Source organism: Anolis carolinensis, chromosome 3 (assembly GCF_035594765.1).
Source record: "Anolis carolinensis isolate JA03-04 chromosome 3, rAnoCar3.1.pri, whole genome shotgun sequence".
Lineage (NCBI taxonomy): Eukaryota > Metazoa > Chordata > Lepidosauria > Squamata > Dactyloidae > Anolis > Anolis carolinensis.
In genome coordinates this window covers 65,211,089-65,238,053 of record NC_085843.1, presented here as the reverse complement: position 1 = coordinate 65,238,053, position 26,965 = coordinate 65,211,089, and the positions used below count along the sequence as shown (strand labels likewise).

General features: G+C 38.4%; 1 protein-coding gene across 2 annotated transcripts in view; it reads left to right on the top strand.

Moving 5' to 3' along the window:
• Window positions 1–19,549, top strand: part of samsn1 (SAM domain, SH3 domain and nuclear localization signals 1) — a 134,964-nt gene extending 115,415 nt beyond the window's left edge. For both annotated transcript variants that reach the window (XM_016995499.2, XM_008115688.3), the window contains 4 exons: window positions 1,136–1,287; window positions 7,190–7,396; window positions 11,053–11,203; window positions 18,461–19,549. In XM_016995499.2, the coding sequence (XP_016850988.2) occupies window positions 1,136–1,287; window positions 7,190–7,396; window positions 11,053–11,203; window positions 18,461–18,660 (710 nt within the window). In that variant the 3' untranslated portion in view covers window positions 18,661–19,549. The remainder of the gene's footprint in view (window positions 1–1,135; window positions 1,288–7,189; window positions 7,397–11,052; window positions 11,204–18,460) is intronic.
• Window positions 19,550–26,965: the final 7,416 nt, after the last annotated feature.

The following is a 26,965-nucleotide window of genomic DNA, read 5'->3' as shown; positions in this document are numbered from 1 at the left end:
AATTATCACCACAGCAGTCTGCCAATGCAACCTTGGAACAGTTTATGAGCACTTGTCCTGTTTTAGAAATTTAGGGACCAAATTGTTCATCTGTTAGAACATTATCTCAAGTAAAATATTATCCTGCAGCAAGTTATTATTTATTTATTTATTTATTTGCAATATTTCTAACCCTGGGGAGGGTGTTCCAAAGCCGAGGAGCCACCATTGAGAAGGCCCTGTCTCTTGTCCCCACCAGCTGTGCCTGCAAAGAAGGTGGGACCGAGAGCAGGGCCTTCCCAGAAGATCTTAAACTATGAGATAGTTCGTAGATGGAGATATGTTTGGACAGGTAAGCTGGGCCAGAACTGTTTAGGGCTTTATAGGCTAAAGCCAGCACTTTGAATTGTGCTCGGCAGCAGACTGGCAGCCTGTGGAGCTGACACAATAAGGGGGTTGTATGCTCTCTATATGCCGCTCCGGTGAGTAATCTGGCTGCCACCCGTTGGACCATTTGAAGCTTCCAAGCAGTCTTCAAAGGCAACCAACGTGCAGCACGTTGCAGTAATCTATTTGGGATGTAACCAGAGTGTGGACTACCATGGTCAATTCAGGCTTCACAAGGTACGGGCGCAACTGATACACAAGTTTTAATTGTGTGAAAGCTCCTCTGGCCACCACCAAAAACTGGGGTTCCAGGCTAAGTGATGAATCCAGGAGAACTCCCAAGCTGCGAACCTGCGTCTTCAGGAGGAGTGTAATCCCATCCAACACAGGCTGTAACCCTATGCTCTGTTCGGCCTTGCAACTGACCAGGAGTTCCTCTGTCTTGTCTGGATTCAATTTAAATTTGTTCACCCTCATCCAGTCCAGCACAGCTGCCAATATAATTAATTATATGGGCATGATCCAACCATGGCTAAGTACTCTGAAGCCCTAAAGTCCTAAAGATTTCAATGCAATGGGACCAAGAGATGCTTAACTTTGGCAGAATCCCACCACCCTTATCCTCCAGTTCTTGTAAGTGGATCACTTCAAATATCTGTCTGGAACTAACCATATCTTTCCAATAATTTCCTATGGAGTCGTCTGTCTTCACATGGTAGCCAATCCATTTTTGATGCTATGTAAGACTGATCATTCTTATTGCTTCCAGGTGGAGTAACAAGTTGCTCAGATGGAACAAGCAACAGGGACAGTCTGAGGCTTGATGATGAAGTCCCTTACACCGGCCCATTCTGTGGCAAAGCCAAAGTGCACACAGACTTTACGCCAAGTCCTTATGACACAGACTCTCTCAAGATCAAGGTGAGACAGCTCTCAGCTTTGCTTTATAATGTGTTTATATCCTAAAGCTTTGCATGTCAGACCAAAAATGATGTGACTAATAATCACCTGGCAGTTTCTGTCCTAGTCTGACTTTGCAGGGTGCTGCCAAACATTCTGCTGTAGTGTGACATGAGTTACAGTTGAGGAAGGTGGTATGAGGAGCCATGTTTCACTTTTCCATATTAACTAAGACAAGATGATGTCTTGTGCTCATCTTTCCGCAATATGGGGTATGATTAAGTGCTGCTTCACCACTGACTGAGAACTCTGAAGTGATAATTTCAGCCCCAGGAGAAAAGGGGATCCGCCTAAGTTGTCAGTTTTTACTACAGCATAACAATGATGAGCGTTCTGTTAAGGCGGATGAAGGGGAAACCTTTGCTGTTCTAAAAATCTCAATAATTTAATGCAAATGTTCAGAAAATAGGAATTATAGTCATTAAACATTTGGATCAAATAATATTTCTTGATCTTCAATATGGTATTATTTTGGTTTGAATGCAAATATGTGAGAAGAAGTGTACTTCTGCTATTAGGAAGTGTGAATTTCTCCTATATCCTACCTTCTTTTTTGTTTCTGGGATTTTTCCTAACCCCAAAGGTTAGACTGGAAGAGGTCACAGTAATCTGCAATAAGGGGTAAGAGAGGGAACATTGTTCATTGAGTGGAACTTGCTTTTGGGAGTTTTGAGCTAGTGAATACAGGGGAATGCCACAAAGAACTTAAAATCAGCACGTCTGATTAAAACTAGTTAAACACATTAGGCAATTCAAGGGACACAAAAGCAGTGTATAAATTATGCTTGATGTAGATAACGTGGGTAGGGAGATCAATTTTTCCTTCAGTCATAATAATAGAAGATAGGCTCACCCAATGAATGTGTATGATAGGAGATGGGAAAAGAAGTATGGATGTTTTAATGTGATGTATAGGTAAGTGAGAAATTGCCAAGGAAGTTCAACATTTGAACTCAGAAGAGGAAACCCCTTTAAAATGAAGGAATTAGCGAAAAGGAAGTTGAAGGGGGACAAATTTCTGCAGAGTGATTGAGGATTACTCAAAACAAAAATAGGAGATCTGTGTGGGAAGTTTGGCCCAATTCTATTGCTGGTGGGGTTCAAGGGGTTCTTTAACTGTAGCTGAACTATAAATCCCTGCAACTATAACTCCTAAATGTCAAGGTCTATTTTCCCCAAACTCCACCAGTGTTCACATTTGAGCATATTGTGTATTTGTGCCAAGTCTGGTCCCATGTCCATCATAGTTTGAGTCCACAGTGCTCTCTGGATGTAGGTGAACTACTACTCCAAATCTCAAGGTCAATGCCCACCAAACACTTCCAGTATTTTCTATTGATAATGGGAATATTGTGTACCAAATTTGGTTCAATTCCATCATTGGTGGAGTTCAGAATGCTCTTTGATTATAGGTGTATAAATCCCTACAACTCCCAAATGAAAAATCAACCCCACCAGTATTCATATTTGGGCATATCAGGTATTTGTTTCAAATTTGGTCCAGTGAATAAAACTACATCCTGCATATCAGATATTTACATTACGATTCATAACAGTAGCAAAATTGCAGAGCTAGATGATCTGGACAGAAAGACAAGAAAACTGATGACAATCCACTATTCATTACACCCGCGTAGTGATGTCGACAGACTTTACCTGCCCAGAAAATCAGGAGGCAGAGTGCTTCTGCAAGTGAAACAAACGGTAGAGGAAGAGAAACATCACTGGACCTAGAGCCTGTTTTGCTGAGCAACAGAGGCAGCCAGAGGGTGAAAGCTCTACCTTAGAACTTCTGCCTGGGGCCAGCCTTACCAAAATACTGGGTGTGGCCCCCACAGCTGTACTATTTCACCAGAAGCCAGCAGCAGATAAAAAAAACCATCACTGGACCCAGAGTCTGCTTTGCTGAGCAACTTTTACCAACATGGATAGAGACACCTCACCATCACAAGAAAAAACACCCCATTTACTTATCCAAGGACCTCATATCACAGTTTACACCGCCCGCCCCCCATGAAGATCTGGGCTTTGCCTGAACAGTTTCCAGAGGAGTCCTTATTTGTGATGATCTGGGAATCTTTGGGAGGGCATAAAGACTGGGGCTAGACATTGTGGGGAGGGAATTCGGGAGGCAGTTGGGGGACGGGAATGGTAACCAAACCTTGGCCCTTTTTATCTTGTGGAATTATGCAATATAATAATTCTAATTCAGAAAGCACTTTAAACACTCTGACACTACATCTGCCCTGATGGCTTGTTGCAAATTGCCTTTTTACGTTTAATGTTTTAACTGTTTACTAATATTAGATCTATTAGTAAACATGTCCTAAATTTTTGATTTATATATTTCAATTTCTATTTTTGTTATTTTTGAGTTGTTCAATAAGTACCCTTGGTGTTGTTCATTTTATTATTTATGATTTGATCAGTCTGTTATGTTTTCTAATGTATGGTTGGCATTTTGCCATTATATTGTAAACCGCTTTGAGTCCCCCCAGGGGTGAGAAAAGCAGTATATAGATGCAGTAAATAAATAAATACATAAATATGTTCTGGCAGATTATGTGAAAGGCAGTCAAGAACCAACATTGAGGGAAGTCAACAGTAGTAAACTGCTTCAAGTTCAAAATACAAAGAGTGAATACTGTAAAAACACAATCCAGAGCAGAAGAGAAAATTGGCAAAAGAAGGCTCTCCATGGACAGTTCCTAGGAAAAATTAAGAGTCAAATTGACAAAGAAAAAACATGGCTGTGGCTCACAAATGGAACTTTGAAAAAGGAGACGGAGGGCCTGATTCTGGCAGCCCAAGAACAAGCCATTAGAACCAATGCCATCAAAGCCAAAATTGAAAAGTTGACAACAGATCCCAAAGGTAGGCTCTGCAAGGAAGCAGATGAAACAATAGATCAGGGGTCCCCAAACTAAGTCCCAGGGACCGGATGCGGCCCTCCAAGGTCATTTACCTGGCCCCTGTCCTAAACTTTTGACTTAGGGTTGACCTAAGTCTATCTGGTCTTTGGAGGTCTTTTTGCTTATCTATGGTCTTTTGAGATTATCTAGATGGTCTTTGAAGGTATATTTGCTTACCTATGGCCTTATGAGACCATCTAGATGGCTTTTGGAGGTCACTTTCCGTATCTATGGTCCTATGAGACCATCTAGATGGCCTTTGGGGGCCCCTTTCCTTACCTATGGTCCTATGAAACCATCTAGATGGTCTTTGGAAGTCTCTTTGCTTACCTATGGTCTTATGAGATCGTCTAGATCAGGGGTCCCCAAACTAAGGTCCATGGGCCGGATGCGGCCCTCCAAGGTGATTTACCTGGCCTCTGTCTAAACTTTAGACTTAGGGTTGACCTAAGTCTGAAATGACTTGAAGGCACACAACAACAACAATCCTAATTTTGGACTATTTCATCATAGTCCGGCCCCCTAACAGTCTGAGGGACTGTGAATTGGCCCTCCACTTAAAAAGTTTGAGGACCCCTGCAATAGATCATGTCCTCAGCTGCTGCAAGAAGATTGCACAGACAGACTACAAGCAGAGGCATAACCGTTGCTCAAATGATTCATTTGAACTTGTGCCACAAATACCATCTGCCTGTGACAAAGAACTGGTGGGATCACAAGCCAGAAAAAAGTTACAGAGAATGAGCATGTCAAGCTACTCTGGGACTTCTGAATTCAGACAGATAGGGTTTTGGAGCACAATACTCCTGACCTCACGATCGTGTTAAAAGACAAAGTATGGATTGTCGATGTCACAATCCCAGGTGACGGCAGGATTGAGGAGAAACAACTGGAAAAGTTGACATGATATGAGGATTTAAAGATCGAACTACAAAGACTCTGGCACAAGCCAGTCAAGGTGGTCCCAGTGGTGATCGGCACACTGGGTGCAGTGCCTAAAGGCCTTGGCCTGCACTTAAACACAATCGGCGCTGACAAAATTACCATCTGCCAGCTGCAGAAGGCCACCTTACTGGGATCTGCTCGCATTATTCGCTGATACATCACACAGACACTTGGGAAGTGTTCGACGTGTGATCCAGTTCAACAGCCAGCAGAGTGTCTGCTGTGGACTCATCTTGTTGTGTTTCAAATAATAATAATAATAATAATAATAATAATAATAATAATAATAATAATCCTCAAAGCACAGCAGACAAAGAATCAGTACAAGAAAACCACACTACAAACTAGAGCTGACAGCTGGCACAACAAAACACTGCATGGAAAGTTCTTTGACAAAGTTGAAGGAAAAGCTGATAAGGAGAAGACCTGGCTATGGCTCACAAATGGGACACTGAAGAAGGAGACAAAGGCCTGATCCTTACAGCCCAGGAGCAAGCCATCAGAACAAATGCAATTAAGGCCAAGATCAAAAAATCAGCTGATGACCCAAAATGCAGACTGTGCAAGGAAGCTGATGAAACCATTGATCATATCCTCAGCTGCTGTAAGAAAATCACACAGACAGACTATAAACAGAGGCACAACTATGTGGCCCAAATGATTCATTGGAACTTATGCCTCAAGTACCACCTCCCTGCAGTAAAGAACTGGTGGGATCACAAACCTGCAAAAGTATTAGAGAATGAGCACGCAAAGATACTGTGGGACTTCCGAATCCAGACTGACAAAGTTCTGGAACACAACACACCAGACATCACAGTTGTGGAGAAGAAAAAGATTTGGATCATTGATGTTGCCATCCCAGGTGACAGTCGCATTGACGAAAAACAACAGGAAAAACTCAGCCGCTATCAGGACCTCAAGATTGAACTTCAAAGACTCTGGCAGAAACCAATGCAGGTGGTCCCGGTGGTGATGGGCACACTGGGTGCTGCGCCAAAAGATCTCAGCCGGCATTTGGAAACAATAGACATTGACAAAATCACGATCTGCCAACTGCAAAAGGCCACCCTACTGGGATCTGCACGCATCATCCGAAAATACATCACACAGTCCTAGACACTTGGGAAGTGTTCGACTTGTGATTTTGTGATATGAAATCCAGCATATCTATCTTGTTTGCTGTGTCATAATAAAATAATAATAATAATAATAATAATAATAATAATAATAATAATATAGTGGCGTTTTAACTGATATTAACATAGCACTCGAGAAAACCAGGTCTCTAACTTTTGTGGAGGGCTTCCATTGATAGCAGAAGCATGTCTCTTTAGATTGCTCTCCTCAGTATGTAGAAAGTAGTATAACTGGCAGTGAAGGGACAAAGCTAATATTTTCCATTTCCTCACATAGTGAGTAAAACACAATGAGTTGATATCAAAGCCTTGTTTAGGAAGCTTTTGTTTTTTGCAGCTTGTTTGAATTATTCTACTAAATAATTTCCTATGTGCCATTGGTAGCTCTGATCTTTACCAATACCAATATACAACGTACTTAGTTACTTTTCAAAGTGATTTAACCTAGGGGGTAGATGACAATGAACTATAATAACTGTGTCATGCCCTGTTGTCATGAGTTCATTTCCAATTTTACTGGACTGTAGTAGGAAACTCAACATTCCCCAGTCTAGCACATCCAAATGCATTGGATTATAGCTTCAATCATCCCAGTGGGATGGGAGTGATGGCTATTGTAACCCAATACATCTGGAAAGTGCCAAGATAGGGAAAGTTGATATGATATATCAGCTGGGTTATGTTTGTCCATATTATTTAATTTTTAAAATATTTATTTGATATAATTAGCTCAGGAAATGTTCATACATACATGTGGATACTCTAATGTAACTCAGTTTTCAAATAACTTGTGGAAATTTGGTCTTCTTACACACAATTAATCTATACTCCTTTCAGAGAACCATTTCGTTTTTCTCCTCTTTCCAGAAAGGAGACATCATTGACATCATCTGTAAGACTCCAATGGGCATGTGGACAGGATTGCTAAACAACAAAGTGGGAAATTTCAAATTCATTTATGTGGATCTTATTGAAGAAGAGAATTCCACACCCAGAACTAGAAAGCCACACAAGAGGAGTAAAAGGGCCAAACCAAATTCCCTGCAAGAACTTCTAGAGCGACTTAATCTCCAGGTTAGTTGAAAACTGCTCCCTTTGGTTATATACCTTTAGCATACTTTTATTATTTTCCTATATACAGTAGAGTCTCACTTATCCAACATAAACGGGCCGGCAGAATGTTGGATAAGTGAATATGTTGGATAATAAGGAGAGATTAAGAAAAAGCCTATTAAACATCAAAATAGGTTATGATTTTACAAATTAAGCACCAAAACATCATGTTATACAACAAATTTGACAGAAAAAGTAGTTCATTACACATTAATGCTATGTAGTAATTACTGTATTTACGAATTTAGCACCAAAATATCACAATGCATTGAAAACATTGACTACAAAAATACGTTGGATAATCCAGAACGTTGGATAAGCGAGTGTTGGATAAGTGAGACTCTACTGTATTCAGCATTTGGACACATTGAATTGCTATTTTGAATTGAAATATATTCAGTTTTATTTATACAAAATATTTAGTTTAAGCATTGAATATATATTTATGTATATTCCTGCCAACCTAGCAGTTCGAAAACATGCAAATGTGAGTAGATCAATAAGTACCGCTCCAGCAGGAAGGTAACAGCACTCCATGCAGTCATGCCGGCCACATGACCTTGGAGGTGTCTACAGACAACACCGGCTCTTCGGCTTAGAAATGGAGATGAGCACCAACCCCCAGAGTTGGTCATGACTGGACTTAACGTCAAGGGAAAACCTTTACCTTTACTATACATTTATGTACATCAGATAGATGTTTTCATATTTTTATATAAAATTATATATTTTGTACAAAAATATTTTAAACTAGATACTTGAGTTCCAGGTACAATACTTTTGGTTGAGAGTGCTTTAAAGAAATTGACATAGTGTAGCAGTTTGAGTGTTGGATTCAGCCTTTTGGACATCTGGGTTTGCACTCCCATCCAGCCATGCAACCTCTGTGCTCCTGATTTCTCAGAAGAATGTAATGTCAATCCTCTATGAACAATTCTTGTCAAAGAAAGCCTATGATGATAAGTTCACCTTAAGGTTACTATAAATTGGAAACAACTTGAAGGCAAACAGAAGCAAACTCTAAATAGATGCATCACTCACATGTAGACTTGTCCATTTATTTATTTTGTTTGTTTGACTTTTGCAGTCAAATTGCTCAACGGTATATCTGATTATATTTTTGTAGGTTGTAAAGTTGTATACTTTAAAAGGTTGTGAGCTGCTTTGAGTCTCACTCCTGGGAGAAAACTAGGGAACATATTAATATAAGAATAATCATCATCACTCAGTTTAGTTGGGTACACAAAGTCAGTTGAATAGACATGTAGAAGCTAAAATATTAACCATTTTTTGGGGGGAAGGGGGTTAGAGTTCTCTTCATGACATCAGCACTTCATGACATCACTGTGTATCTGATCAGGTGTCTGCATGTAGAGTTGGACTGCTTGACTAGATAAGCGACATCTACATTGTTTCATTATCCCAGAAAGGGAGCGAATCAGCTCCATGGCAGCTCCATGGCAGATAAACTGACTCACTCCTAATGGCAAGACTCTATTAATTTACAGAGGCACTAAGGCAAGGCACTAAGGCAGCCTTTTTAGCTTGGCTTTTGCTTTGCTTCCTTATGCTGAATATGAAAGTGATTTTGGGAGTCTTCTGAGATTTACAAAACTGAAACAAAAAGTATGGGGTAAGTTTCGATTCTTAAATTTTGGTGTAGGCCATGCCCATGCCCATGAGTACAAATTTAACTAATTTGATCTGAATTACGAGGACTAAAACCCCTAGTGTTTATGACAGAGGTGGTCAATTTCAGAGCATGTGGGGGGCATTTTTGGTGCTTCCTGAACAGCTATGGGTTGTACAAATTCCTTCTAATGAAACTTAAACTGGGAAGTAAGTTATGATCTATTCATTTACAGTGGAACCTAAACTTAAGAGCATCCCAACTTAAGACCTTTTTGAGTTAGGAGTCATCGCTCAGCTTGGGTTTCACTTTGACATACGAGCAATATTTTGAGTTGAGCTAGCACTAGAGGGAGCACTAGCGTGAGAGTACAGGGCTTTAGGGCTTCAAGGGAGCAGCCTCCATGGCTTGTACCTCTGTGCCTCATGCTCTTGTTCCCTTTGAGAGATTGTTGTCCGCCTTGCTCTTGTCCACTTTGAGGTACTTTGGGTTAGTTGATTTTGTGTGGTTTTTATTCCTGGTATGTTTGGCTTTGTGAAGAGAGAGAGGGAAAGAGAGCAAGGGAGGCTGGAATGGGCATAGTATGAAGAAAATGATGCTTCTGCCTCTTTGCTTTGTGTATTGTGCTTCCTTGCCACAACTTTGTGTTTCTATCATTTAAAGTTTATTTTTCTTTTTTATTGTTCCATGTGAATGTGCATTTAGACATTATTTGTTATTTATAAAATGCATATTTTAATTTAAAATCACATAACAAAAAATTGGGTTTTCAGAGGCTGGAATGGATTACTAGCATTTCAATGGATTTCAATGGGAAAACGCATTGAGATAAAAGTGTTTTGAGTTAAGAACTCAGTCATGGAATGAATTAGACTCTTAACTCAATGTATCACTGTATGAATTTTTCAGAAGTCTGCAAGATTTGCACTCTTATGTTTCTCTTTTATAAGACAGTAATTCTGTAAAGACATGCTTTGAATTAACATGTTAGCCATTTGCTATCAATATCCTTCCTCCTGGTTTAACAAAAAGAATAGCATGGTTTAATGCAGAAAATCCTTTTCATGAGCTGGGCAGTTTTATTTACTGTTTAGTTAATAAAATCTTTCACTTCATTTTCTTTATTTACTGAAAGAGTTTGTAGCTGATATATAAAACTTCAGTATTTGCTATTTTTGTTAACTTATGAGAAAATATTACAACATTGATGTAAAATGACATAATCAGTCTCTATAGACTGTTTCACAGTTACAATACCAATTTCAAATGCTAATTATTGTTTAAACTTGAACTGCTAAGTAAAAACATACAATTCTCTTACATAGACAAGTTTCAGACATGTAAGCCAATAAATATGCACCAAACAGCAAAGGCAAATGTCTGGGCTGCCATGTTTTATTTTGGTGCAGCAATGGCAGAGTTATAAATTACCCTGTTCACATTATTTCCCCTACACTAGATATAAATATTTCTTTGCATAATATTCGACTATGGTTTGATTAAGTAATACAGCAAATCAATATAGAATGTCACAGAGTCCAGAATTTTTTCAACTCTAGATTCAGAAATCTTTTGCTGAAAATGTAAATCAGTAAATAAAGGAAAGCTAAAGGTAGGGGTGCATTTCTGAACTGTAAGAATTTCTTAGCCTCCATGGCACAAATGGACCTCCTATCATGCAATGGAAATCTCTCCCTTCTTGCCCCATCCCACCTCCTCCCACTGCATTTGGCATCATCCCAATCTTTTTGTGAGATCCCTAACCCAATAGGACATACTTGGGAGAGAGGGTGCCAATGATACCAGGGACACCATGGGGTTTATAGAATCGTAGAGTTGGAAGAGGCCACAAGAATCAACTAGTAACTTCCTAAGGATAATAAACCCCCGCGATAAGTGAGGGAACACTGTAATCCTATTGACTCAGTGAAACTGTCAGCGTAAAAATATCCATTATTATAACAGGAATTTTCATTTGTTTTCCCAGGACTATGCTTCAACTCTCTTGCTAAATGGCTATGAGACACTGGAAGATTTGAAAGATCTAAAAGAGAGTCATTTAATTGAACTTAACATTGAAGATCCAGAAGACAGAACAAGGTTACTGACTGCTATTGAGAATCTGCAGGATTATGAAAGTATGTGCTAAGCTTCTTCTTGGTGTTTTATTTTATTAAATTACACCCTAACCCATTAAATCATTAAAATATATAATGGAACAATGATGGTAAGGCTTAACGAACCTTTGTGAGTATAATGTATCAGAAGATCATCAGTATGTTGTAGCATATATTGATTAGCTTTTGTAAATAGAGGCTAGAGTAGGGAATCCCATTTTTAAAGCGCATGGAGTCCCAGGGACATGGGGTGGCAATCTTCTCTTTTCAGTGTAGTGGTGGCCACTGGGTGTGAAATGGCTAGTGTGCATCATTCAATGGCTTGAGTGCTGTTGGCCAGATCAAAACAGCAATTGGAAAAGGGAGGGGAGAAAGAAAGGGAAAATCCTTCTCTCCCCTTCTCTGTTGCTCTGTCAATCCAGGAAAATCCTCCTCTCCCCTTCTGTGTTACTGTATCAATCCAGTCAATGTCACTCCATGTGATAAGAGATGGGTACTAATCATGTCACACCAAGAGTGTGCCACTATGATGAGAACAGGAGGGGGATGGTAAGGGTGGCCATTCAGTGGTCAGACTGGATGTTCAGTATTCCTTCTTGCTTCTGCAGTAGCCCGAGGGCTAGTAGTAAGTACTAAAGATGTGCGCAAATTTTTTTCCTTCGTTTCCTTTGTGCTATTGTTTCATTTCGACCATTCATCAACACAAAACGAATGGCAACATTTTCGTAGGAAATGAGAGGTGAGATGAAAATGAAGACCGCACAGTCATAGTGCTTGCTTTTGTTTTCCTTTCGTTTGGGGCCCGTAACTATAAGCAGATACTTGCAGAGGGCTGCTTTCCCATTACAGCTGATTTGTACCAATGGGTGTTAATAATAATATTAATATAAATAATGATAGTTATTCTGTGACCCTAAGCTGAGTCTGGGAGAGAGTGTCTCCCCATGATATCTGATGTGTGCCAATGGGTGTGTATATATATAATTTTATTAATAACAATAGTACTCTGGGGAAGACTCAAACATTCTAAAAGTTGGTGGGCTAAAGGGGGTTGAAATGCCCTCCGTGTGTGGTGATTTTTACCCCTCTAGCCCAAAAACCGAGGGGGGGGGGGTGAGCCTTGGAAGCCCTCCCATTGCCACCAATGGCATGAAAATTTTTGTGTTTTTGTTAGCCTGATGAAAGTTCATGTTGTATAGGTGGCCCATTTCCATTAGCAGGAACCAAATACAAAAATGAGATGACACGAATGAAACTACACAAAATGAATAGCAATTCCATACAAAAGCACAACACTAGTAAGTACTCCCTCCTGTCTCTGCAACAGCTCAGGAACTGGTAAAAACCATGCCAGGGCCAATCAGGAATTTAACATTCAGGATTAGCATCAAGATAAATTGATCATGTAGAACAGCCCAAGGATACTAACACAAACTAAAGAAGCAGATAAACATTCCCAGTATCCTTTAATGTAGTATTTGCTTTCTTGAGTCATCAAGGCAATGTTTTTAGAATAGCAGAAATTGTGAATAGTGAGATGACTAGAATCTGATAATACAAACCAATATGTGTCCTTTAGTATAAAAATTGTGGGGTATAAATTGAATAAATAATTAAAAAATAAAGCACATGAATAAATAACTATAATAAGCCCCACTGAGCACAATGCACATTATTTTTGTATGAAATACTGTGGTATTCTAGCCTAAAGGAATGCAATAATAACCTGACTGTGACTGAGTTAAATGTTTATTGTTAAAAAGAGGACTACACCATTTGTACAAAGCAGAAGAGAGAGTGGTATATATGATTCAAACTTATGTATTGCATAATACATTGTGATTCACTCATGCCCTTAATAGCCCTGGCAGAGATTGCACACACTGATACATACACGTATATAATATCTGAATAACAAAAGTTGATATGGGTTGCAATGGCAAATTGATCTTTCCCATTTGGTGCAAAATGTAGTGTTTTTCACCAATGTAGATCAGTCATGCAGATGGTAAAAAAAATATCATAAGTATGCAATGGGGTATAATAGGTCATTCAGTCAAGTAATTATAATGAAAGAATGGGAGCCAGTGTGATCCTGAGGTCAACTCTTAGCAGAGTAACTAATTCTGCATGACCTTGGCTAAAGCATTGTGCTTAAGTCAACCCAAGTGGAAAATTGGGTTGAAAAAGCTGAACATCATTGTTGTAACTAAATATTGCATTTGAAATCAACTTTGCAAGGTCAATATTTTTTTCTTAAAGAGGCATGACTCTGCCTAGTATAAATGATTTCCTAATTAAAATTGATTATCTGTACTGCTTAGAAGTGAGAAGTATAATAATTACCCAATTGTACAAGAGACTCTAGTTACTGACTCCAGAAATTGCATTGGAAATAACCAAAACACAAGCCAAGTCATCACCTAGATGAAAAAATGCTATTTTGTTTAGATCGCCTGGGGCTGGAGGGAAATCTAGTGGTTTAATTTGAACGTAATTTCTTTAGGACAAATATCTGCATTACTGCAGCTTTTCTACTGCAAGTTGGAATCAAAATTGTGGTGATTGGTTCCCATAGGCATCATTTGTGACTTTTTGCTATTCTTAATATCCAAAAAAAAATTGACCCTTGGGCAATAAATGTAGCAAAATCAGGATAACTTCTAAAAGGAGTAATGCACTTGATTCTTCTAGGGTTGCATAGTGAAAAACTGGTCAGGAATCTTTAATGGTTGTGCAGAAGAGGGGATATCAGCAAGTCAAGTTTGTTGACCTATAGTGAGTTCTGTTCATGGAAGATTGACAAAGGATATAGTCACTGGGTTTTCTGTCTGTCCATGAACATATGTTACACTATAACTGCATGTATATAGTATTTAAAAGCTCGTACTTAACTGTTTTATAGTTTCACTGTACTTGACTTTTTGGGTATGCTGAAGGAAGTCTTAAGTACAAGTCTATAAACGAATGTAGCAGAGTGAGTTAAGATACCAACAGGAAGATTTCGCTCTCTCTCTTCCTGGGAGCAGGACTCTTTGTCTAGACTTAGTGTTATTTTGGAGGAAGAGGAGCAACTACACCCCACTGTTATGAGCATCATCTTGTAGCTTCTAGACAGTTTATTCTCTATGGTATAACCACTACCTAGGAGTCATGGACCACAGAACAGGGAAGTAGTCATGCTTACCTCTCCCACCCTGGAAAATGATCTGGCAAAATGGGACTACCAAAATGAAGTTTAGCATCCTCAGGAATTATCAGTCAGAAAAACCATGTACCAATAAGTAGCCATGTATAAGTCAACCTCATGTATAAGTCAAGAGCAGCTTTTAGATTTTGGATTTTGAATGTATGGATTTTGATGTGATCTGTGGATATATTGATGGCCATTCCATGGAGAGGGGAAAGCACCAATGCTGACTGTTGGGTTCAGTTGCCCCTGCTATTGCTGCCATTTTCTTATCCAAGCTTTGAAAAAGGTCAGAAGCAGTTCCACGGCAGATCATAGTGAGGACTGATCTTTTTTAAGGATGAACAAAGCTCTTGCATTTTGCTACTCTACTCAGAGAAGGGAATGGTTGGTTTTTTGCATTAGTTATCCACACTGACCCATAGATAAGATGACCCAGTTTTGGGGGGCTGATTTTTGACTAAAATTTCTAGACATATATATGTGTATATAGGATAATGGTCAAAGAACTAATGCCTATCTCTAACTGAGCTTATTCCCTGAAGTCATCTTAAATGTAAGAATGATTACTAACAAACACTATGTTCAGGCCAAATAAGTTTTTTTTCTTGTCCCATTGAAGTTCATAGGGTCAAGTTAGCTGCACTTATTTGTTCCATTGATTTCAATAAGCAACCAACTTGCTGGGGCCACTTCCAAATTTCATGACGGTCATTCTTGCTTCTACAATTTTAGATATATTATTATGTAATCAAATTTAGATTTGTATGCTACTAGGGGCACTGCAAGCATGGCTATTTATGAACATATTTAAAAAGGTCCTCTCTCTCTCTCAGCTGATGATCTCACATGAGCTGAGTAAAAGTTCTTCAGAACTGTGACTTCCTTTTCGTTAGAGGACACCTACTATAGCTTCTTAATTTCCTGTAAGGTCCTTGAGTTGTGGTTGAACCAAACTTCTAGAAGAGAAAAACCACATTTCTCTGTTCTGAAGAACAGACTTGTCCTCAGGAATATAGAAAGTGACACCCCTAAAACCAAAAATGTATTTTTTACAACAGTTAACTGTGTTCTTCATAATATTTTATTTACATATTACCTGCACTTCTTATACCAAAACATCAAAATATGTGATGCAAATCACTAATATGTGTTGTGAAAAAAGAACAAAATGATCAACATGTAATAATTTAGGCTGCTGTTACATTAAATTTATTTCCACAGAAAACCAGAAAATTATGACCAAGCTGGTACTGGAAATGTATCCTTCTGTAGGTGTGTCTGAGCGGTGGCTCTTTTTATATAAGAAAACTTCTGGACATACTTCTTTTAATTTCCCAGATATTATTGGACTCTGTCTTCCATAATCTATTACTATTGGCCATACTATCTAGAGCTGTAATACTGAATTACAGTCCAACAATATCTGGAAGGCCAAATGTTCTTCACCCATACAATACTATTTAAATGACCCTGTGATTCAATTGGTACAAAAATATAGAGCTTTACTAAAGTCAGGAAAAGCTAACCTCATGTATGTAAAAAGTAATCTCAAAGCAAGATTCCTGATAATGTCTTTATGTTATGAGCCATATTCTCACATCTTCTATTAGAGCAAGCTAGACACCTGTACCTTTATGGAAACAAGCTCTAAGGGCAACACAAGGGCAAAAATGCAGATAATGAATATTTATAACACAGCTCTTGTCAGAGTGTATGCACTAGCCTTATATTTCTTCAGTATCCATAGCCTAATCCTATCGACTAAAAGAGTATCAGAATATACATGTCAAAATGATGCATATCTCAGACTCAGCTAACCCTATCTTAGACAACTCTGACTGAAAACCATTTATCTTTTATGAAACTGCTATACTTTAAGAAAATTACATGACTTGTCATGGCTGATAAGATAGTACATTTTGCCAATTCACCAACATTTAACAGTGCCTTTTGCACTATGTTAAACACTATGTGTTTAACAAATATTCTAGATATGAAACAGCACCTGCCTTTATTAGTAAACAGAATCCCCAAATTCCAGGGCTTAACTATTGGCTTCATTGCTTAACTCTTCTCTTCTCAATCCCAATAGGAGAGGAGGAACCTCAAGGCAAGAGTGGTCTCTTGAAAATATTTATTTCTGTCTTCTTTTGGCCTCTGCTCTTCCTCCTGTAATGAAGTTGCAGTAGACTCTCTAGCTGACCCCTCTGCCCCTTCTTCACTTTCCTTCTCTCACCTCAAAATGCAATGAAATCCAAAATCCACAAGATACCCTGTTTCCCCTAAAATAAGACATCCCCAGAAAATAAGACCTAGTAGAGGTTTTGCTGAAATGCTAAATATAAGGCCTCCCCCGAAAATAAGACCTAGCAAAATTTTTGTTTGGAAGCATGCCCGCCGAAAAGAACACCAGAGCATGCAGGATCGGTAAGTGTATGTACCGTAGAGTGTTGGACATGGAATTAATGGTAGTAACAAGAAATTCTTGATAGGATTCACAGTTTGTCTGGTTATGCTGGTTTGTGATGACAACTACTGTACAGTATATAATAAATGTTCATTTTTTTTGTTCAACAATTAATGTGAATTCTTCTTCATGGAAAAATAAGACATCCCCTGAAAATAAGACCTAGAGCATCTTTGGGAGCAAAAATTAATATAAGACACTGTCTTATTTTCGGGGAAACACGGTACCTTTATTAGATTAGGAAAAAAATAGAAAGCATAAATCTGCTACATTTTAAATTGCAAGGATAAGGCTCTCATCAGATGGAGAAATTTCCTTGTCATAGGACACTTCAGCCACTTTTCAAGCATGGAGAGGCACAGAGCCCATCACATGACATTTAAGCATTTCCAGCCATCATGCATAGCCCCCGTCCTTGAAATTTAGCTTAAGTGTCCTACAAGGAGGGAGATCTGAACATGAGGGAGTAATCATGTTCGGAGCTTCTAATGTGCATCAGATCCATAATTCTAGCTATAATTCCAGCTGTTTTAAGGGGCATTCTGATGGGCAGTCTTTGGGGAGGTGTCTTAAGAATGGGGTTTGGGAAGGAAAAAAGCCCATGAAAGTGTCTTAAGAAAGGGGCTTGGGAAAGAAAGCAGCCCATAGAAGTGTCTCTCTCTCCCTCAATCTTCATGAAGCCAAACATACCAGGAATAAAAACCACACAAAATCAACTAACTCAGAGTTCCTCAAAGTGGACAAGAACAAAGTGGACAGCAATCTTACAAAGTGGACAAGAGCAAAGCAAACAGCTATCCTCCAAAGCGGACAAGAGCAGGAGACACAGAGGCATGGATGGTGCTCCCTTGAAGCCTTAAAGCCCTGTAGGCTCACACTAGCGCCCCCTCTCATACAAGCTTTTAACTTGAAATGCTGCTCATATGTCAAAGCAAAACCCAGGCCAAGCAACATCTCTTAGTTCAAAATGCCCTTAAGTTAGGAAACTCTTAAGTCAGGGTTCCACTGTACTAAGAAATTTCTTTAGCATACAAGTCATTCTAAGTAATATTGTGATGTTAAAAATAGAATCTCTTAAATATTTCTATTTGCATTTTATTTCCTTTGCAAATTTTGTACCTTTCAAAAATTAGCACTGGACCTGTCTGGGTGCCCCAGGTGGCTCCCTTGTTGGCCTAATGGTAGCACTGGCTGTGCTCACATTTTCAATTAACTTGAGGTATCCAGTGCAACATATTTCCTCAAATATTCTGGATAATTTCATCATCCATAGTCATCATCATCTGTGGTCACAGATTATGGAATTTGTAGTCCACATTTTTGTCAAACACTGGGATGTGGGAAGGTAGTGAAATGTATGGGCTTAATGTGTCATTAGAAAAGGCCTATTTGTGAAAGCTGACCTGTAGCATCCATTAAGATGAGCGATGAAGATACCTACTGTGATCTCAATGGCTGACTTGGGGTTTGAATCCAAATGTCCTTTATTCTGGCACCCAACACTTGGTTCATTATTATATAAATGCTTTGTAAATTACCCTGTGCTTTTTCTGCAAATCTTGCAAACAGACACATAGCTATCAAGGGGATTAAATAACATATTGCTTCAATTTTGCAGATGAACAAGACCAGGAAACGCAGGAAGTGCCACAGACCTCAAGCCCTGACCTCAGCTGTAACAAGTCTCAGCTAAATGACTGCCCAAGAGACTCAGGTTGTTACATCTCACCAGAAAATTCAGATAACAGCAAAGAAGACCTAGATACAGAGAACCTATCAGAGATGCTGAAGACAGTCACCATCACGGAATCAAACTGAATCAGTTTACTGTTCCTGGCAAATTATTAGCACTGAATCTGGAATCATCTGTTAGCATGAGACTGCAGCAACGGACATTAAAATCAATCTTAAGACTGGACATGCTATCTGATTTCCAACTTTGAGCAGATTATACAAACAAGAATGTGTCTCTCAAACAATCTCCTGTGCTTTTAATTGTAATTTTCCTAAAGACAAAATAATCACATTTTTATACTTTTTCTATCATATGACTTTGTAATGGTTTATAATTCTAAGAGTATTCAGCTGTAAAAAGAAACATTCTGAATATTGTAAACATTGTACATATTTTTTTTATTTTGCAAGGCAAAGACTACGGTACTTACCCTGTCCTTTTAAAATCTAATGATACATTTCTCTGGATTTAAATGTAGCCAGCCAATTTTTAATATGAATCTTTCTAGACTTCATTTAATTACTTCAATGTGCAGAGTTAACTATAATTATCACTTTAAACCATTTATATTGCCATAAAGGAAAATGGATTATTAATACACCTAGAAATTAGACTATTTATCATCTATGTGTATTCTGGATACTCCATTTATGTGCACTCTAATTCATGTGCACATTTTTATAAAGAATTCTCTATTTCCTTTGCCAACACTGTGAAAGGAAGCTTACTCGTCACAAGTGATTTTCATAGGTCTCTGCACAAAACCTTTCTGTGTGCATGGTATGAAGACAATAGAATTAAGACGTATCTATTTATCAGTGAACAGTTAATTAAAATTTATAAAAATGAGTATATATACTATTGTTCATCCCTTTGTGAATTTTCATGTTTGAATGTATTTAACAATGGTGGGTTATTCCCTCACATTTTTTTCTTAATACACTTCCCTTAAAAATAAACCTGTGTCACTAAGTTTCTGTCTTTTTCATGTTTACATGTGCAATACTGCAACTTATACCAAATATATTATGGCATATTTTTATTTTGTATGGTTACAAGTTATGTCAAATCAATAGCTCATACTCAGAACATATGCCCTCCCATTCCAAAAGTATTTTGAATACCTTCTGGTCTGGAAGAAACAAAGCAAAATGTTTTAATTAGAGATGACAGTGTGCACTTTTATTCCTGAACTGTGTTGAAGTCTATCCCAAACCCCAATATATTCTTAAATATAAAGGATACTAAACAACATGTAAGAAAGACAGCATGCTAGCTTTCCCGCTATGTCTTCATTTTACCCATCATTCCAAGCCTTTCTGAGTCTGACCAAGAGAGATTTGGATATAGAGGCTCTCCGTATAGTTGGGAATATGTTGAGGATGCCTTCCTGTTCAGACCCATCATTAACCATATGAAGAGATCAGCAGAATGGGAGATAGAAGGCATGGAGAAAACTGCACACAACTGAATCGAACTTATGCAAACTAGAAATAGTGAAATATACTAAAATAGGCAACTGCAACAGTTCTCTTTGTCACAATGACACTTTACAATCTGCTACAACCACAGGCGTCGTTTTATTTATCAGTGTGCGGCTTCTGATTCATATTGTTTGTGTGTGTGGGGGGGGGGGGCGTGAATCCCATTACCATGAAGCCAATATATCAAGAACATTTTGCAAGAGACAAAACTGAAGTAGCCTTGAGTGGGTGCATTACTATTGTTCTGGTGATACAGGACAAAAAAATTGAATAGATGTTCAGGACCTATTGGTCAATAGTCCTTATTTTTTTTAAAAAAAGAATGGGAATTGGGGGGTGTGGGGGATCAGCCTTTGCACTTTCCATAATTACGAAGATATGCACCTGCAAACAAAGTAAGTTTGGTAAACACAAGATGCTCTCCTGTATTGACAGTCTATCTAGCCCAGCATCTTCTTTCTCACAATTGGAAACCAAATGGCTATGGAAAGCCCAAGACATGAGGGCAATACAACTAGAGCCTTTCTACACTGATCATATAATGCAATTTGAAGTTAACTCGAGACTGCAGTGGTCATATAAGGCACACCCGTAATGTGAGCTGCAGCACACATCTAAGGCTATACAAGACACTTTTAAAAGTCAGAAAAGTCCAAGTTAAGTAGAAAAATGTGCTGCAGCAGATGCTAGTGCATCCCTTATCCAGGGCAAAATTGTCTCTGCAAAATATGGAGCACATTGCAGTAAAGAATCCCAAATGGAGGCTGCCAAAAATGCACCAAGGGCATGACCGGACAGCGGGAGATTAATTGGCCCCCTGTGAGAGGAAATTGACTAGCTACTCGGCTGTCACTTTCCTTTTGCCCCACCACTGTGTCTCTGGTACACTGATGCTCATCTCTCCAGAAATGGGGGAGGGGATGACAACTGCAAAGCAGTTTTAGGGCAGGTTGCATGGTTAATGGAACTTTGGACTTTAAAACCAGTGTATCTGGCCCTGGAGGTAGTATAAAGTCTTCATAACTAGTAGCCATTTATAGCTTAATTCTCCAGGAATTTTTCTAAAGCCATCTAAACTGATAGCTATTCCAGATAAGAAATAGAGATCATAAGGGACAATATAAATCCAGTTTACTTTATTAGATTAGTCATTTGTTACTCAAATTCATCTGTTGCTAAATATTTAAAATGTTAATCATGCTGACATTAATATTTTGGCATGATTGTACAGATACTGAAATACTTGCCAATGAAATTTTGCCAAAGGTCACAAAGAAAGATTAAACACCATGAAATGTACTGGTGCCAGATTTTCAAGGCGGCATACTCACAATACCAGATTCTCTCATTCCAACTGAATGTGTTGAAATTTAGATTTATGCCTATGAAAAATATTGTGTTACTTTTGAAATGGATGAATAAAATCAAAGAGATGCAAACAAAAAGAGAAGGCAGGGAAAACACATTTTGCATATAAAAGTTTGTATTAGTACATCTTCATATCAGCACACCTTATAGGAAAATATATATTATTTTTGCATCTTTTTACTCCCCCAAACTTCCTTTGTTAACTTTAATTGCCAAAAAATCAGATTTTACTGCTGGTGACCCTATGAATGTGTGGCTTGATCATTGACAGCTCATTTCTTCCTTTTTTTCCTTTCTCCTTCATTTTTAAAAAAATATATTCTATTGATTATTTGATACAGACAACTTGTGTAAAATAAGTATAACAATCTTTGCCATTCACTGGGGTTCAAAACATTCTCAGAGCAAAAACTGTACTGACTGTTCTTAACTAGAATTATTGGATGCTATGTTTTAAGAAAATCTGCTTCAATCTGGATAATAACAATAATACCACCGGTTGACCCCCCCCCCCCCCCATCCTATGCAAAAGTCCTGAAACATTTTTTAAAAAGAAACTCCTTGCGAGGAAATATGTCTTCTCAAACAGGAGAAATTTAAAATATGTCTACACACAGCGTTACGTAATTCTTCGTGTATTAACTCCCCCCCTTCCCCTTCCCTCCCTTTCCTTTTCTTTACCCTTTTCCCTCCTTCTTGACAATCCTCTAGAATTCTGCCATAAATGTGTCATACTACATATACTATGGAAAAGACAGTCACATCAAATAGCTTAATTATTCAGGAGGAAATTAAACAATATAATAGAAAATTACATTTTATAATGGTCAAATTCCCCATTTTAAACTTGATATCCACATATTGAAATAGTCTTTCCTTCTAGAAACCTTTTGAAGGTTTCTTTTGAAGAAGCTAATTTCCTTCTTGACTGAGTCATTTTCTTCCAGTTTTTGCCTCTCTTCAGGATTTATAAACATACATTGAAAACAGAAATACTGTTCTACGTTGTAATCTTTCAATGTCTCTACAAAGGTGTCCATTTTCATTTATGACTAGGTAAAAATATAAAAAATATTCAACTATTTTGATGTCTTCCTCTACTCTTAAATCACTATATATATATATATATATATATATATATATATATATATATAGTATAAGTTGACCTCATATATATGAGGGCTATCCAGAAAGTAGGTTACGTTTTGGATTTTAAAAAGGACAAAGTATAGAATAAATCATTTACCATATGCAGCTGAAAGGCACATTCCAATACTACAATCTCACGTAATCCCCACTGAAATCTAGGCACGTTTCATATAGATAAATGAGTTTGAAAAGGTCTGCCCCAGTAAATTTGCCGCCTCTCTCCTCCGTTTCCAACAATGGGGGCATGGCTGGCAGCGCAGCATTTTGGCTATGCTGCAGGAAGGGAGAAGGGGGAAGAGCTGAGGACACAAGCGGGGAATTTACTGGAGCAGTACTTTTCAAACTCATTTATCTATATGAAACGTGCCTAAATTTCAATGGGGATTACATGAGATTGTAGTATTGGAATGTGTCTTTCAGCTGCATATGGTAAATGATTTATCCTATACTTCGTCCTTTTTAAATTCCAAAATGTAACCTACTTTCTGGATAGCCCTCGTACATTGAAGGCAGTTTTGGAAACCTAAAGCATGGATTTCAATATGACCTATAGATAAGTTTTGGATCATTCCATGTAGAAGGAGAAATACTTTATCACATGAGTCATGGGAATTGCCATGCATCATGGCAAATCCAGTGTGGGGAACCTGTTGCCCCACATTATCCGGCTTCCTCCTTACCTGATTCCACCAGGGGGAGCATCTTCTGCCTGGCTTCTCCCGTCAATCTCTATGCAACACAAGAATCTTCCCGTGTTGCTGCGGCATGCACCGGTTCCTCTCCATTTGCATGATGGAGCCCCACCGGAAGTAGCTCTACATCGGTTTATGACAGCTGGCAGGCTCTGTGATACAAATAGAGAGGAACCAATGTATGTCACCAAAATTACTCCATATGATGAGGTCTTAAGCCACTGCCTTTCACCATTCTATGCAGAGGAGGGGTTGATCAGACTTAAGCTATGGCACTCACATTGACCCCTGGATAAGTTGATCCATATTTTTCGGGATGATTTTTATTTTTCTAAAATTGATGGACTTATCCATGAGCAAACAGGGCATGTAAATAATCTGCAGTAATTATTTTTGTTTTCTTAGTAAACATCTATAAACTTGCTTTTGTATTTCTTAATTTTCATCAGTATTCATTCCAAGTACTTACTATATTCTGCTAACATGAGGGGGGGGGGACGACAGAAAGAGCATTGTATGACACAGCAAATGAAAGCACCTAATATGCTAATATGGACTAGTTTATGTTTGGTTTGTACATCACTAACCACAAATCAAGTTTCAGTTTACCATTAATAATTTATTCACAGCTAATGCCCATTTCATGAGAACTTTGCTTTACTAAAGATACTTATGATAGAACTTCAATAAATGGAAAAGGGAGGGGGTCCTATTCTTTATAACCTATCATATATACTCATGTGGAGCCCCTGGTGTCGCAGTGTGTTAAACCACTGAGCTGATGAACTTGCTGACCAAAGGTTGACAGTCCGAATCTGGGGAGCGGGATGAGCTCCCGCTCTTAGCCCCAGCTTCTGCCAACCTAGTAGTTTGAAAACGTGAATAGATCAATAGATACCGCTCTGATGGGAAGGTAAAGGTGCTCCATGCAGTCATGACCTTGGAGGTGTCTACAGACAATGTTGGCTCTTCAGCTTAGAAATAGAGATGAGCACCAACCCGCAGAGTCGAACACAACTAGACTTAATGTCAGGAGAAAACCTTTACCTTTACCTATATACCTATATACTCATGTACAGGTTGGCTTCAAGTTGAGATCAGGTTCTGGAGCCAAAATTTTGATATAATCCATAGATAAGTCAAGGTTTATTCTGTACAAAGGGCAAAACACCTATGCTATTTCCAGGGACCAGCTACCTTAGACACAGGCCCGTAGCCAGGATTTTGATTCGGGGGGAGGGGGGGGCTGAGTGAAAGAGGATCTACCCTAGCAAACCTTTTGTATCATTATTCCAATACCCTCATGCATATGGGATATATTGAGCATGGTGATCAGATCATGATATGAATAAACATAAAAGTTTAAGTAATAAATGTTATTTATTTACTTTCATTAAAATGTTTAGAATACTTTTGACTTATTTTTTACTTTACAGCAATAGTCTTCTTTTCTTCTCCGCAGCCATTTTGTCAATTACTTTTTCTGGTTTGGTAGTGATGTCCCGATGGATGGAAATCATTGCTAGTCCACTAAGTCTCTGGTCTGTCATTAAACTTCTAGATACACTTTTCACTCTCTTCATGGTTGAAAACAATCTTTCCATACAGCATGTCATTACTGGTAGAGTAGCTAACACAGTCAAAAGGAAATTTATTGACTGATAGTAGGTTTTGTCACACAGTTCCAACACTTTAAGTACCTCAGTATCTTTCTTAATTGATGGTGTAATATTACACCACATTATGCACTCAGCCTTGACGGAAGTAAGTGCTGCGTCATTTCCAAAGTATTCTGACAGTTGTTCCATATGGTGAACTTTATCTAGACCTGAAAACCCAGGCGGGAGAATGTGGAAACTGGTTAAAATGTCTTCATTTGACATGAACCTTTCAGTAATGTTCTGTATGAGTGAATTGACACATGGTATGAACACTTCAACTCTGAAAAAATCTTCTACAGAATTAGTCCCTGGATTTGCCCGATGCACCTGTCTTGAACTTTGCCTTGGAATAGTCAAGTTGCTTTGAAATTTTTTTTTCAGATGTTGTTCTTGCTAAGTCAAAGAGTTTTACAAAATGATCTTTTGCATTTGCTCTCAAAATTTCTAAAAACTTTAACAGTGACTTAGCATGGTTTATGGCAGATGCCATATCAAGACTTTTTTCCTGAAGAAAAATTGATATTGGAAAAGTAAGGCTGATTTTGTGTATGCATCGAATTACTGCCATTGTTGTAATCCGCCGGGCAGGATAATAATGTTGGAAATAAATAAATAAACAAATAAATAAATAAGAGTTGCTCACAAACAAACAGGCTAACAATGAAATCACTTTTTTTCAATTGCAGTCAAAAAGTTTGAAGCTGAAGAAGAGATTTTCCATGGTTTCTCTGAGATTTCTTCTAAGGCAACCACAATCGGCTTATATAGTTCAACGAATGTCAATACACTGTCGTGCCTCTCAATGAAACAAGTCTCGCATAAACATTTCAGTCTTCTTTTTCTTTGTTTCTGGCACAAGAACACTAATATTAATCTGTAAAATATTGTTAGCAATTGAACTGTTTCTGAAGAAATGTGTTATTTCTTTTATTGTTCCAAGACAATTTCTGACAGAAGAGTTTGAAAATGTATCACTCAATGCAAGGTTCAGTCGATGACTTGCACAATGAAAATATCTTGCTTTGGGGTATGTTTCTCGAATTCTTGTTTGAACTCCAGCCATGGTAGCAACTCCATCGTAGCCTTGCACATTTGTTCATGTCCAATTTCAACATGTTGCATTTTTCTAGGATAACTTTAGTGGCATTTACTGCCAATTGGTCGTATATGGGTATAAATCCTACAAAATCTTCTTGGATGACTGGTAAGTTTTCCTTTAAATCTACATAGTGAAGACATAATGAAAGCTGCTCTGTTGCTGATATATCCATAGTTTCATGATGTCTTCCTCTCTGGGCTTTGTTTCATGTTAGTTGTTCTGTCTTCATGTGCTATAGCGAGGCTGAAAAGAATTTCACACAAATGTCTATGACTCTGACGTAACATGCTTCTATATATTTCTAATACTCCCAACTTGATGTGGGTTTTTATGCTCTACCAATAACCCTCTGCTTCCTTTCAAGTCTAATCTTAAATTTAAACTGAACAGAAATCCCCAATGACAATTGTAATTGTCATTCCCAGAGTTCTAAAGCTAGTGCTCCTTACCCCTCCCCTACTCTTAAAGATACAGGCTCTAAATTACATATTCTGCCTTTGGAGGTAGCATATTAGTAGCATAACTAACTTCATTTTAACGTAGAAGAACTGTTTAATAATAATAATAATAATAATAATAATAATAATAATAATAACAGGGCATTGAACCAAGCCAACGCTGGATCTGGACCAAACTTGGCACATAGAGCCAACGTGCCCAACTGAGCATAGAGGCAGGGATTGGGGAATGATTGGGCAGAGGCTGGATGGCCATCTGTCGGGGGTGCTTTGACTGAGATTTTCCTGCTTCTTGCAGGAGGTTGGACTGGATGGCCTGTGAGGTCTCTTCCAACTCTACAATTCTATGATTCTATGAAATGGGAGTTGTTGTTTACCTGGATCCAGAGAGTCCCAGAATGCAGCCGATGGGCTCGACGCACTCCACTCCCACCCATGAGTGTGGTGAGACTTCAATGCACAGGTGTGAAGGCCTGC